This window comes from Leptinotarsa decemlineata, unplaced genomic scaffold, assembly GCF_025532065.1.
Source record: "Leptinotarsa decemlineata unplaced genomic scaffold, Ldec_3_MD MMD2_tig00078346_RagTag_RagTag, whole genome shotgun sequence".
NCBI classification, from domain to species: Eukaryota; Metazoa; Arthropoda; class Insecta; order Coleoptera; family Chrysomelidae; genus Leptinotarsa; species Leptinotarsa decemlineata.
In genome coordinates this window covers 1,602,431-1,618,008 of record NW_027412724.1, presented here as the reverse complement: position 1 = coordinate 1,618,008, position 15,578 = coordinate 1,602,431, and the positions used below count along the sequence as shown (strand labels likewise).

At 32.0% G+C, this 15,578-nt stretch overlaps 1 protein-coding gene across 2 annotated transcripts; it reads right to left on the bottom strand.

The window, feature by feature from the left end:
* Positions 1-3,228: 3,228 nt before the first annotated feature.
* TwdlE (TweedleE) lies at positions 3,229-15,105 on the bottom strand. Of its 2 annotated transcripts, none has more exons than XM_023156408.2 (4): positions 14,938-15,105; positions 5,978-6,235; positions 4,677-4,856; positions 3,229-3,851 (listed from the first exon to the last, which is right to left on the bottom strand). In XM_023156408.2, the coding sequence occupies exons 1-4, from the start codon at positions 14,950-14,952 to the stop codon at positions 3,741-3,743; spliced, it is 564 nt and encodes a 187-aa protein (XP_023012176.1). In that variant the 5' UTR covers positions 14,953-15,105; the 3' UTR covers positions 3,229-3,740. The 2 variants fall into 2 exon arrangements, with proteins under 2 accessions (XP_023012176.1, XP_074041754.1); XM_074185653.1 differs by lacking the exon at positions 14,938-15,105 and adding an exon at positions 8,076-8,129.
* Between the last annotated feature and the right edge of the window lie 473 nt (positions 15,106-15,578).

The window sequence follows — 15,578 nt, the reverse complement described above, 5'->3', positions numbered from 1 at the left end:
TAAACCGTCATTTACACTCAGGTAAATGAATGTCTTCTGGTAGAGGGTTGGAAGCCCTAACTGTATACGGAGTCAAAATATATATGCACATATATATGCACATATATATATATATATATATATATATATATATATATATATATATATATATATATATATGTATATATATATATATATATACATATTATATAGTTATTGTGATTCTTATATATTCAGAAATGGTTATGGAATAACGAAATTAGTTAGCTCCCTGACTATATTATAAATGGGGAAGGTAGGTTTCACTATATCGTTTACTTGAACTATACCCCCGTGTCTGGGAACACAAGAGAAAGTGTCGCCTCAGCAAACCAACAAATCAGCTGTATCCGAATATGTTCTCAAAGAAGATCTCACATTATTACATTCGAAGATACAGTGATACTCAATGAAAATCAAATTTACTATCCAAGAGTATGTAATAGAGGTGATTGAAATTCAAAAATACCAGGGATATTCTCAATAAAAAAAGAAGTAATGAACAATTATGAAATCTGGCTACCTGTTTTTAATTGTACACAAAATTGGTCACTTTGACCGTCTACCGCAATAGTAGACGAAACGTAGACCACGCCCAAAAAACCTAGAAAATAGCTTTGACACCCGTAAAAGTTTACATTTATTGATCAATTTTTTGGAGATTTTCACAATCAGAGAAAAATAAAAATCGTAATGAAGCCTTCATGTAAAAGAGCATGTAGTTACTGCATGAATTCAAATGATTTTTCACAAAGAAATATTTTCTATTCATCAGTAACTTAAGGTATTTAATTATTTTGCCTAATGAAAAAAAAGTGCTCAAATCAAAGTTTGAAAAATAAATCGCCGTCACAGAGTAGTTTATCAGTTTCTAATGAATCAAAAAGTAATGAAGACAGTATTCAGTCGTTTGAATTTCTCACTTGATGTATGAGAATATGAAGAACCTGATCTCATTATAAAACGCAACAAAAACAAAATATATGAAAAAGTCGGTCTCAAAATAACTTCCGTTGGTAAAGAACCAATAGTCAAAATTGATTTTTCAAACTAGAAGGCAAATTCTTCCGAATATAATAATTGTGTAACTGATTGATATCTGTTTGTCTGTGCATTTGAGCGTAATAATCTCAAAAATGGTTCGATGTGGGTGCAGTTTTCACGAATCTATTGTGATAAGATTCACTTAACAATTAGTGTTTGATCATTTATGAACCGATTGAAAGAGTTATGTAATTTGAAGAATAACATCAAACATTTCTTGAAAAAAAAAATACTATGAGAATGCTGTTCAGTTTTTTCTCTGAAAGGAATCAAAGGGTTTATTTTATAGGAGAGTTTAGTTTTAGGTTTTATACTCCTCCAGCATCTTCTTACAAAAATCTGGGAAACATTTGGCAATATTTAACACGTGGATTTTAGCCTCGAAGATGAGCCACGAAGTGGTCGATCTACAGTAATCTAGGTGAAAGATTTCAGGACAAATTTTCGATTTGAACGATCGATAAAAATTGTCACGTTTCTAGGTCTGTTCTTCTTTGCTTTCGCGCAACTGAAACGATCTTTTTCTGGATCGGATCGTTACGTGTGATGAAATGTGGATCGTCTATGGCGACAAGAGACGTTCGGGATAGTGGTTGAACACTGATTAGCTACCCTGGCACTTCCCAAAAGCGAAAACCTACAAAAAAAAAGTCCATGGTTACTGTATGATGGTCAGCGGCTGATGTGATTCACTATAACTTTATGCAACTAGGCCAAACTGTCAAAGATGGTTTGGTTCGAAATCGACGGAAATCGATGAAGTATATAAAAAATTGCGTCAGCAGCAGTCGGCACCGATCAGCAGAAGAGGTCCGATCCTGCTTCGCGACAACGCTCGTCCGCACGTTTCACAAATCACAATCCGAAAATTAAACGAATTGAGCCTCTCCCACCATACTCCCAAGACCTCTCGCCAACCAATTAGCATCTTTTCAAGCATTTTGATAACTTCTTTCGCCAATCAGGACCAGGCAAAAAGGCCTACGTCAACTTCATCGAATCCCGAGCACACACTTTTCATGCTGACTGAATTGACGGACTTGTGTTACGTTGGCAAAAGTGCACTCATTTAAATGCCGCTTACTTTGATTGAATTGAATAAGAGTTCACTGAGATATTTCAGTTTGAAGTTGACTCATAAAAACGGATGAAACTTTTGAAATAGCCTAATATATAAATATATGAGTACATTACACTCTCTCATATATTATATCAATGTCCATGTGGAAATAATGGTTTCGGAAAGACTTTTTTCAGTTGGTATCTGAAAGTAACATCTATGCATGATACCCATATCTTTGTAAACAGTTTATTTTGAACTTGATTGCTTTCTTTCTTCCATTGGAAGTTTCCCACATTTTGTGTATAAATACGGACATAGATGATCAAAGAATGTTTATACAGGGCGTCGCCAGACAAGGAGCATCCTCAACTTTGAAATATCAAATACAGACTTGAATTTTTTTATCTTTCTACATTTCAGAGCGTTTTGTTAATTTGATCATTGTCAAATAAATTGTAATTTTTTCATTACTCCTATTTTTGTATGCAGCTGGAGAAGTAGGAAGCCAAAGAAGCTGTTTTTCAAAAACTGTTCAAGTAATTTGATTAAAACTTTGGTTAAATATATTGATAGTTTGTAAAACGATTTTCTTGTTTAAGGACTTTTATAGTTAACACTGTGGGCAAAAAAGTTTGGTAAATTATTCATGAGAGTCTATTTTTCATTTCTACTTCAGAAGTTCAGAATTCCTTTCATTTCTGTAGAAGTTTATATGTAGGTAATATGACTAAATGTTTTCACCTTCATTTATCGAAATACTTTGCTCATTTAGATATTATTAAATAAAATATAGGAATTGAATTTGGAAAATTATATTAAAGGAAGGAAGATGATATAGGTTGGAAATTTCAAGACATACTTTTTCTACACCAAACAGTGAAACGCTTTTTTATGTTCTGCGCACACTGGCAATTGAGTTGCTCCTTAATTTTTTACTAGCAGTTGAATTACATCCCAGGTTTTATGAAACATAATAATACCAGTGTACCTTACTAGACTGACTCGAGTCGGTAGTCAGCGAGTCCCTCATTTTTCAGGATTTTAGAGTTATTCTTTTGATTTCACACTCATCACAGCATAAATGTATAAAAACAAAAATAATCTTCATTTTCATTCATTTTTATTCAAAAATAAAAGTAAAAAAATATTTATAGGTACCTACTTTGGTACAAAGGTACGTATGAGTAAATATGAGTAACACTACAATAAAATCTCAGACCTAAATTACGGAATATTTGTATGAAGCTTTTTTGAATATATCATCCTCATCTTATCAGATAATCGTGAGTTACTTATTCTCGTTAATTCACTAAAAATTATTGCAAGAATAACAACAATAAGTATTTTAACAAAACGACATCCTCAGTTTATCAGTTTGTGGGTCAAATATTGACTGATTTATTATGATTCAACTATTCAGTAAATTAAACAATACGTTCTCGTCATGAATAGTTTGGGCCATGAAGCAATCGTTTTTCTATGATTATTTTTTCATCTGATACATTTGTCTACCGGTTTTAAGCTCTTATTTAGAATATAAGAATCACAATATATATAGTGTTCAACTGGCATAAGAGGTATTTACAAATTTACATTTCCTCAGTATATCTTCATCTTAGAAACTAGATCTTGGGGCACCATATTCGCTAGAAGGGCTAGCTCCACCAGTAGGAGCACCGTAAGAAGTATCTGGTTGACCACTCGCTGGGTATCCACCTTCTTCCTTCTGAAAAAATTAGTGGTATCATAAATGGTTTTTTTTGGCGGGGTGAGTATTTTATGGACAAATTTAACCAATAATATTTTCAATTACCCACAAGCTGAATGAAAAAGTGAATTTGTTCAATCAACTCTCTTTTCAAGTGCAATTACTAGTGAAAAGTTATGTACAAAAAAACGATAAAAGCACAAAATATCAGAGAAAATCATATCGTGAGAATTTAAAAAATAATGTTCTACACTTGACTACTCCTCATCCAAAGTTCCGATATACTACAAAAATTTCAATAGTTGACAGTAGGTACAGATAATGTATATAGAATATGGGCAATAGTCTAATGAAAGTGTTGAACGGCACAAGCATTAGGAATTGTTGAAACTTGTTTGTGAAAAACTTTGGTTTGAATTCTGATGGCTTGGTGAAAGGAAAAAAAGTAACGAGCTAATAAACGAAATGTTTTAGAAAAACTGAAGATATGTCAATGATGGGAGCAATAAGAAACTCTACAACCTCAGGAAAGAAAGATAAGGCTTTGATGTACTAAGCTTCTTAGAAACCTGTGGAAAATTATAATTGAGAGGGTCAGTATTGAAAGATGATAAACAACTGCAATTGAAAAATGCCGTTACCAACAACATTTGATTATCTGTAACCAGGTGAATACGTTTCAAACAAGAAGTGAAACTTCTCTTCCCATTTCTCATCATTTAAAACTGATTCTCTCTGGAGATTCGCTTGTCAAAAAACTCCTCATTTCTTGGTAACAAATAACATTTACTATAATGCTGATGGTATTCATCGATTATTTTTTAATATCTTTGTTTTTCATACCTGTGTCTTGTATCTGATGAAGTATACTTCTGGTTTGCTTGGCTGAGTGGGAGCAGGTGTTGGGATGGTGATTTCTGGTTCTGGATCGGGTTTCTTGACCAACACGTATACCAAGGTCTTTTCTTCGTTTTGTGGTTGAGCTGGAATGATTGGTGCAGTTGGGGTTGGTGGAGTTGGTGCCTGAAAAATAAAAAAAATCATTTATTGTGCCGTAGTACATTCTTGGGTATACTTGAAATTATCCTGAAAAGTATATTCTTTTAAAATTGAGTTTGACATTGCAGTTATTCAATGAAGAGCTGATTGAAAATGTTTCACCACATAATCAACGACATAAATCTCTGATAGAAGTGAGAGGATATTCATGTTCTACCGTTGAGAGAACAGCAAGAAATCCAGGACATAAAAATTAACTTTTCTCCCTTATTTATTTCTTATGATTTGTATATAAAGGATCTCGAAATCAACCGGAAAATTTTGAACTTTCATAATTAATGTCTTGGAGAATATATATACTCTCAAAAGAAAATACTTTTCAGATTACATTAGTCGACTATAATATCACTACAATTATTATGCATTTCATGCAAAAATCCTGATGATCAAAAGAAGAAGTTAATGTACTAACCAGTAAGACCAGATATTTGATACAGTCATTAATTACTGTGCCTGTTTTGGTAGTTGTTTTTTTCAGTTTAGGAATAGAGAAAGACAGTTCTAGGACAGCATTTAAAAGATTGACTGACATGAATTTTCCAGAAAATACAGTTATATTCATATTAATTTCATTATTTATTCATACCAGCTCATAAACTTCTATAACGAAGTTCAGGATCCTAACGAATAAGACTCAACTCAGTGAAAGAGGTTAACTCAACTTTACTTTTCAAAAACTGATGATGTCTTCTGATATCAAAAAAATTGTAATACTCAGTGTGAACTGTAGTATAGTCCGTAGAAATTCAATAACTCAGACCATAAATTCAACAACCCGCGTCTTAAATGAATCAGTAAAATGTTCATAAGACCATATTAATCTTAGGCTGTGAAATATGTTTGGTCTCCTAGTACATCATCTCTGGGTTTGAATATTATTCAAATATCAAAGTGCCTAATTCAGCTCTTTGGAAATCTTCAGCTATCTGGTTTACTCATGAAGACACAAAACCTGATTTCGCAATTCAAAAACAGTTTACAGTCAATTGTTTACGTTGCGAATAAATTCCATTACCGACACTTTTCTGAAAGGAAATATTCTTTTGAGTAGGTCAAGGGTTTTCACAAGGATCTTTTGTACTTACCTTTATGAAGATAATCTTGTAATGTTTCTGTGCTGGAGCAACGGTAATGGGTTTCCTTGGCGCTGGAAAGTCAGTTTCTGGTGGTGGAACATGAACGTATACATGTTTCTGGACAACTGGCTGCTGAGGCGGGGCACCATACGATGAAGAAGGTCCTGTAGGATAGCCACCTCCGGAGGCACTCGGTCCGCTCGGAGCACTGTAGCTGTACCCAGCTTCAGGCCTTGCAAACGCAACCGCTACCAGCGTTGATATTGCCTAGAGTGATATAAAAACTAAAATTAGCAACTTCTTTCTGACTTCCTCTAAAATATATTTGAAGTGTTTGAATCATACCTATTGCTCATGTGCGGGAAGCTATTTTAACCATCCAACTTTCGCCAAGTTGACCGAATGATGATATTGGCTTTCATAGTTCTTATTATATGTAGTACCTATACTACTATTGACAAAATCTATCTCGCAATTTTAATCCTTGTGCAACTCTTTTTATTAATCTAATGAAAATGAATAACTCGATTCGAAACGCGGAAATTAAGAACATAATATTTTATTTCCAAACAGTGCTATGATTGAACTCTAATCTTTCTCTTGAAGATGAACACTTTGTATTCGAAACACGTGTCGAGGTTTCAAATATAACGGCTGGTGTTGGGATAAAACTCCAGTAATAATCATTACTACACCAAAGGTTTCAAACAGTGCATCATAAATGTTACCTTACTTCAAACATTTTTTATCCTTTGAAAGAATTATTAGCAAATTACAAACACAAGGTGCACAATTACTTTCAAATGAAGCAAGTTATTTAAAAAATCCTCAACGTGCTCAATAGATACTTATTTATTGGAAGATCATTTTGCGCCTAAGAAGAACGTCTAGGTTACAACAAAAGGAATTTTTCAAAAAAATTAACAAGCAATTTCTGAATCTAAATGTACAGTAAAAAATCAGAAGTGTAACCAGGACTTGACATGAGATTGTGAGAAATCAGTTTAAGAAATGTTGCCGACAGCTCAATTCACAAATGAATATACATTAAGATTACAACTACTTTAGTCTGACATCAAAACTATCAATGGCATTTCATCAAAAAATCGTATAGGCATGAAGTTTTCAATATTGCTCTCCATGAAAAATCAACACCTTTGAAGAGGCACGTCTATTAAGGTGTGGGTGGAAAAGTTCATGCAAGGTATATTCACATTTATAAATATTCAAGGAGAACCAGAAGAAAAACAGGTATGAAAAGATTATTTGTAGATTAACTGGAGAGCAACCAACTTGCCCAAGAAGAAATTCCAGTTCAAGAGGAGCAGCCTAATGAACCCAACAATATTTTAGATGGGCTGGTTGCATCAGGTCAAACTGATATATCTGATTGAACACCTCGTTAGAATGTAACTCATATATTTATGATTTGTGTATCATAATTCAAATAGTTGTCAAAGAATTGTAAATTAATGGACAGGAACAGTTTTTAATGAGTTTGAATTACAACTCAACTCAAATTTCTATCAAACATAACAAATAACAAATAGTTCTTTCATGTTTCCCCATCTCTAGAAAATTGTTCGGTGAGAGTAGCAACATATTTTCTCAAGTCCATTATCAGGAAAATATCAAAGTTTATTCGAAAGGATGCAGTTGTAGATTGTAAAAATCACTGATCTTACAACGCATCTCTGTAACCAATTGCACAAACTCAATTACGATTAAAAAATAAATACATTTCAATTCGTATCTTGATGAAATAGGTGAAATCTTTATTTCGATATAATATTATCCACAACTGGATTGAATGATGATTAAAATAACTATATTTGGAGAACTGACAAGGAAAAGCAGATAACAATAATCGGCAATAATAATGATAATAAGGATACACAGGAGGTTATTGTATTCAAATAATTGGTACTTGCAGCTGCATAAACCACGTAACCAAAAACTAACTACAAATTTCGATTTCAACCATATATTCGAACAAATATATCAGAATGCGAGTGCTGCAGCCATTAATTTCCCTAATTACTAGAAAGTGTGCTATTATAATGTAGTCATTACTATTATTAACAGTTTCAAATATAAAAATGGATACTTCAATTAGGTGCTTTGCTGGCGTTTCGTAATCGTGCATTTCTTCTCTGCATTGTATAATGTACAAAACTCTCATTACACGGTTTCTTATGTTTGAAATCGATACATTGTGTTTGGGTACCCGCACATGAAGTGAAATATAATGTTACTTGCGCTTTTACATTATGTTGAATTAGTTCTCTACATGTGACTTTTGTTGGGGCAAAGTGAACGTTTGCGGAAAACATTTTTCCAATTGTATTTGTTGCTTTCTCATCTTCAACGACAAAAAAGTTTCTCCATCAACTCAAGAGTTGCAGACTTAATTTTCTCTATAACAAGTTTGGAATACATGCCACATACTGTTGAAGTTCGTTTGGTAAATTAACATCAACACGAAAGTTACTGAACTTTCCAAAGGAGTAGGTTTCAAATCAGTATTATCACAACGAGGATAGATATGATGGAATCATTCATTACTTTGGGTAAATCAAGTAATAATTGATGTGAGATATGATTAAAAATATCTGAAGATACCAAAATTGGAACTACTATGGGAGAAAAATAATTATAAGATTTATGACTCAGAATTTGTCATAATCAGTTCAATACTAAGAAATGGTGATGATATCATCTAAGGATAACTCAAGGCACGAACATCCACGATTAATGAGGGTTACTGCTTCACCCGCAAAATGAGAAATACAACCATAAAACGAATGAAAGAAATGTTCAATATATAAAAAAAAATTATGGCCAGAAAATCAAATGAGTTTTTCAAACAACATATGAATCTATTTGTTTTCATATTTGATGGAATTAGCCGATATTTGTTAAAAATCCATAACTTACGAAAGTGACACTAGAGATTTCCTCTAGATAGTTTACAAAACGCCAATACGTCTTTTGTTATACAATAACTTTTCAATCGTATTCATATTGACCAGCGGTTTCATATTGGCATATTGGTCACTATGAGAACGCTATAGCATAACACAATAAAGTGTAACTTTATTAGTTTTCAATTAATAACCATTGTGAATACTTGAAGTATTTTTACCAAAATATTTTTTGCCAAAAATACTTGATGTTCTATTCTAGATGATGTGCTAGACTATCGAAGTTGTTTTTAATGCTTGTTTCCATATCCAGGGTACACCTCAGGGTATACTTTGAACCGAGCTCCATATGAGATGAATTCTACAAAAATGGTCTAATTTTGTGTTCTGTTATTCACTTCAGAATAATGTAGAATTGAAAACATCTAGCTGCACTTAACTATGGATGATTCAACAAAAGGACCAAATCACGTCTAGAAGAATAATACAAATATCCAATAAATACGTTCACAAACATGATTGTTAGAATAGATGCCTGGAAAAATGTAATCAAAAACGCAATGTTCCCAAGAGCTTGCAGTAAGGACAAAGTAGACATCTCTCAAATAGCAAAAAAAAAACATTTTCTATTATAGCAACTGATTGTGGTTAAACATATTACTAACCAATTGACACCCAACAAATTGATCAATGCAGTAAATGAAATTGCGGGATGACAGAACGTTATTATATTGATATCTGGTACATTTAACTCCTTAGAGAAAACATTAGATTTCCTGGCATTAAATTTTTGATAACTGTCTGCCCCAAGTCAAAATCAGTACTGTAATTCAAGAATATACATCTATAGCTGCTGTTTGGGCATTTTGATCAGAAGACAATGTAAGTATGCTGTCATGAGCAGAGCAATTTATTGGAATTCTGATATTTTTCAATTGATCCTTGATATACAATAGAAAAAGGTTAGGGTATCTAATAAGAAAACCATCAATATCTTGTAATAATAGTTGAGAAAACTAGAAAACTCTGAGCAAAACTCTCAGTGAAATTAGTGAAATCCTCATACCAGAAACTGTCAAACGCCTTGGAAGTGAAGTATTCCAAAGATGAACTTTCACTTTCTCCATGATTATTATAATACAGATATCATAGCAACTATGGTAAATCGAAAGGGCAGAATGGGCAATGTTCCTCAATTTGGGTTATTACATCAAATGCAAGTTTGAACCAAATGAAGTTGAGTTTAATCCATGAGTTTTTCTTATTCACTTCGAAAAGTATTCAAATTGATGTTTCAAATGTTGGGTTTTAATTCACATTTCGGCAACAGCGCCTATATCAAGTTGGAAGAATTTATACGTACCTAAATATTCCACTTTAAAAAAGAAAAGTTATCTTTATAAATCAACAATTGAGACAAAATATAAATTATAGTTCAATACCACCTCCACAAGTCACATAAACAACAGTTGTTTCGTTATTTATTTCATTTATATACAGGACGATAGGTTAGGTGCACAAAATTTCATATGTTACAGAATGTCTCGGAACTCGGAACATAAGTAAACAGAATAGCACGCCTCTGAAATATGTTATCTTTGTTTCTCATTCAGGTAACAGATTCATTGTCCTTTATTAGCTATAACCGATGTTGCCAAATGGTGAAATAGAAACGAATCCCTTTAAATGTTGAATGCATTATTTCATTCCCCTTTTTTAAGTATTTGAATAATTTTTTAAAGAAAAAGGTTGAAATGATAAGTTTAAAATGCGTTGTTTTAGAGCTCTTTTATGAAAACTACTTGATTTTTGTCAGAAGGAACATCCCCATTTATTACATGTAACAAAAAAACTTCTCTATCGCATGAGTGAATGACACCCTTCATAGCAGGACAGTGAAGGTACACATTTGTCAAAAACCATTCAGGTGTTATTTGTTGCGCTATTAAATCAACAGGTCTGGGGTCCTAGTGCATTTTTGATTGAATAGATTGGTGCCCTATGAAGGATTGATTTGTGCACTTCTGATTATAAGAGAAGGGTAAAATTTGCGTATTCATTGAATTGAAGTCATTTTGACCTATTTTGTTTAGAGTGAACTTAGCAAATCTTCCATTGCTACGCAGTTTTACGTGCCGTACCAGGCGTATTTCACCAAACAGATTTGCTCAATAACTAATTACAATTTTGTTGAATAAAAAAATAATTCAAAATTGACCTGATATTTTTAATAAACATTAATTTTTTGAATTGAAGGGGTTATATTTTTAGGAGTGAATAATTTTTGGGAAAGAAAGTTTTTAGCTTTCTACTACTCAAAAGAAGGGATGAGGGATGAGGGAATGTTTCAAAGAAAGAAAAAAAGAAATCGTAATTCATGAATAAATTGTGTGTATTTTCTATAATATTATCCAATTTGGTACTGAAGAGCCTTGGGGTAAGTGTCTTAACGCGAAACATCGGTGTATACCAGTGAGGGTGACAGTGTTCCATGTAAGTGCAATTTATTGCATTATTACCATTCATTCAAAGTAGAAGTCATGTGAATGATATCTGATTTTTATTCTACAACGAATGTTTGAAATACAAACTGAGTAGAGAAAAGTATCTTCTGTATAATTCAGTGTTCATATAGAAGTATTTGTTTCGAAAGATTTTTTCTTTCGTGTAATTCAATGTTTATATGAAAGTAGCTGTTTCAGGAGGACTTTCTTTCAGTTTGTGTCTGAAAGTTACTTCTTTGCATGATCTACACATCCATGTATAGAGTTACTTATTTTCAAAGTGATTACTTCCTTCCTTTCTTTGAGAGATTCCCTCATCCCTTTTTTTGTATCAAGATGGAGTAGTAGAAAGCCAAAAATTTTCTTTCCCAAAAATTAATTTTTTATTTCAAAATTGAGAAATTGAAAACGAAAACATTGATCATACAATAAAATAAAATCCTCATCAATTTACATTATATTTTTGAAAACTCAAGTACTTAGTTAATTTCACATGATACATGAACATCATATCATTCATTTTCGTTCACTTTTATATTTAACTGATGAAAGTATTCATCCATTTCCTCTTTTCAGTTCTAGAGTAACAATCTTCATATTTACCGGTTCTTGAGAAGAGGGATATATTTCCGGAACGAATTACTTCAAAATTGTACAGTTGAAAGAAAAAAATGAAAAATGATTATATATCAGATTCCAGAACATTGCACAAATAGGTGAACTGCATTTCAAAACAAACTTCAATAAAGAAAAACAGAGAAACTGATGCCACACCCGCCTTGGGTCTCATCAGTGGTTCCAGGCTGAACTTCGAATGCATTGCTGAATTTAGCTGTCCTGGAAAGACGTGCCCTATAAAGCATGAAGGGGCGCCTTATTTACCTCTAAAAGTCTCGGACTGAATCTTCGTCGATCTCTGATAATGGCGTATTCGTATTCTCATTTCACTAGATGGTTACATTTTTGAAGAGTGTACATTATTCACTAAGGTCTCTCTTGGGATTAAAATTGATAAATAGATTGTTGAGATACATAAAGACTCTGAAAATGTTTATAAATAGACTAACCTTTCATGACATCCAAAATTTTAATTATTAGAAAGTAGTGATGATTAAACGCACTATAATTGCAGTGCTTATATTCTCGTCATGTCCGCAGTTTTCGATTATTGCTGCATTTATGTCTCTTGAATTTTAATGAACTCGTGAACTATTTAAACTAATAAATTTCGAAATGATTGCTGAAGTAGGGTACATACTAATTAGTTCCTAGTTTTAATAAGATAATCTGAAAATCCGTGTAAGGTTTATGTAACGAATTACTTGGATAACTGATGGCGATAAATAATGATTCCTCATCTTTTGTAGGATAATTTAATAATCATTGAATGACCGGTGAGAGGTAACTACGTGTCTTGTGTGATTGATCATTTTAAAAAAATTGTAGCATCTTGATTCGCAAGAGTTTTCACTCAGAAAAAATAGGAAATATGTGACTATATTCAAAATTCCACAAGATTTTTAATATATTTAAAATAGTCACTCGTTGTACAGAGATCATGGTATTTCTACCCTCCACAATCTTTCGGAAAAGTTTGGAAATATAGAGAACCAAATAGAAAAGCGGAAGTATCATTAGATTTTCTTCTGATTCTGAGGACAGAATCAGATTTCAGCCTGCGAAACGATATGATATAAATGTGTGTATACTTTCTTAGCTCTGTTTCTAATTGGCATAATTATTAAATACGACAGATTACTGATAAACGTAACATTCTGTTTGTGAAATATACTTTGAATTCAGGCAGTAACATCTCGAGTGAACTAGGCAGTTTTCCCTTTCTAAACCTGTGAGTTTTCCATTACAATTTTTTTTCAGATTGTGGAAGGTGAAAATACCCAAAAAAAAGTCTATTGAAAATTCTGATTTCTCCTACAAATGAATTCATATCACTAAATTCTCATACTATTTCCTAATACTGGTGAAACAGTAATTCATCAATTCTTTTTTTTTAACGAAAAAGCTGATATTTCTGATTGATTAGAATACTAAAATTTTGGAATATTCTCAACTAACTTCCTTTATTCAACGACAAGCGCAATGCATTCATACTATGAAATAATGATCCCATTCAAGCAGGAAACTTCTTATTGGGAGCTGTTGTGACTGTTGTTAGGATCTGTCACTTATCACTCATTAAATTTGAAAAATTTACAAACACATACGTGTTGAAATGTTCATCTAAATATGAAGAAATCAGAAATCAATTTGTAACTGTGGACAAAAAATTTTCCGAAAACAAAAATTGATATCACAGAAGTACAGAGTTTTATTTTAGCACCAATATCATTTATTTTATATGTAAATAACTTGGATGATCTATTATTCCGAGTTTCATATGTTATGCAGATGAAACGTAAGTGATAATTTCAGATGGAACAGACATATTAACAGAAAAATACAAATGTTTTTGAAAATTCTCATGAATAGTATTCTACGAATCAATTACTTCAAAATCAATTTTATTTCGAAATTGACATAAAAACAGAGATTTAATGTCTTGTAGAACAGGTTTTTTGCTATCATCAATTATTTAGACTGACAATGGAACTGTAACATTTCTAGGTCTGCGTATTGATTCATACATGGATCAGAAATAATACTGCTTTTCATTACAATAAAAAATTCAATATCGTATCAATTCAGGAGTCTCAAAAAGCTTTCGAATATAAATAATTACCATCATTATTTGCACAACTTGACTAATACGATATGGATTATCTTTCTCGAACTTTTCTAGTTTCTTTCAAATTTTTCAGAGATGTCGAGATACCTAATTTTGACACATTTTTGTCTTATTGCTGTGACTGATAGGATTTTCAATTCATTGATGGACAATCTAAGAGTGTGCATTCAGAAAAAAACTTAAAGTGATTTTAAGCGAGTTTACTTAATAGCATTGAAGAATTTGTGTGTGGGTAGAATATTACTATAAGTTTAGTTACTTATTTTTAAAAATTTTCAGTTTCGAGAGTTGACCTTTCTTTCACAATGATTTTTGTCCATCAGAAAATAAAATATCTATTCATCTAGTCCATGAGTTTTTTTATATATGTAGTATATATATATATAGTATATAAACTGAAGATTTTTAATATTATGTGGAATATTTCAAATGATGAAAAATGTCTGATATCAAGAGTGACCTACAATTCCAGAAATATTTGTGTAGTATTTATTTGCCTTTAAAACACAAGTTGAATGTTGATTTTTCGTTAATTAATTGTCCACTTTCAGTAGGGTGAAACGGAACACAATAATAGTTTTTTGAATCATTTTAGACTACTGTCATTGAATTCTACTTTGAATCGTGACGCTCTTCTATATAAATTGTGATGAATGATACTTTCATAAAAATATTCGATTGATGGGGTTCTGGAATATATAATCCTTTTTAAATGAATCACTTCATCACGAGCACTCGAAAAAATACGCACTTATCCACTTATTTCTACATCACTTGCATTTGAAAAATACCTACCACCAAATATTTCATCTTTTGGTTTGGAGAAAAAATAACCACCACTGAGTTTTCACTACTGATCGAAGTTTCGGTGAAATACTATTTATATGAATATAAAAGGGGCACCCGGTATTTTGATCGGTAGGGGATCATATATTGTTGTTACAGAAATGCCCCACTCTTAAAGATATGGTATACGCTCTTGTAATGAAGATGCGCCGTAATAAGAAAGGTAAAAGTGTTACTTGCTCATAGACCTTGTGTATCATAGCAATTATACGCGGTGTTCCGTTATCGAAAATAAGATGAGATGCGTCTGATAATGACTAACAATATGTTTTATATTTAATCATGATGACTAACGTATTTTTACTCCATAGATTACTTAAAACTATTTGATAATAAAGATGATCATAAATCCATAGGAACCTATTGAAATGAATGGATGTTCCTTAAAACATTGAACTCTGTTCAAAGGTTCAGAAAACAGTAGATCATAAATCAAAAAATTTTTTTTTGTTCGGTGAGAATTTTGTTATCGATATTAGTATACAATTTATTACTCATTCATAAGACATGTGATGATTTTTTCAAGGACTTGATCGATACTTGATAGTTTATAAAACCACAACACGTCATTCCCTGTACATTATTAATAT

Coding starts and splice junctions, on each gene's coding strand:
- TwdlE (XM_074185653.1), bottom strand. CDS start 8,114: ATGCACGATTACGAAACGCCAGCAAAGCACCTAATTGAA. Junction 4,857..5,977: donor ACAAGATTATCTTCATAAAG/GTAAGTACAAAA, acceptor TTTATTTTTCAG/GCACCAACTCCACCAACCCC. Junction 3,852..4,676: donor TCATCAGATACAAGACACAG/GTATGAAAAACA, acceptor TAATTTTTTCAG/AAGGAAGAAGGTGGATACCC.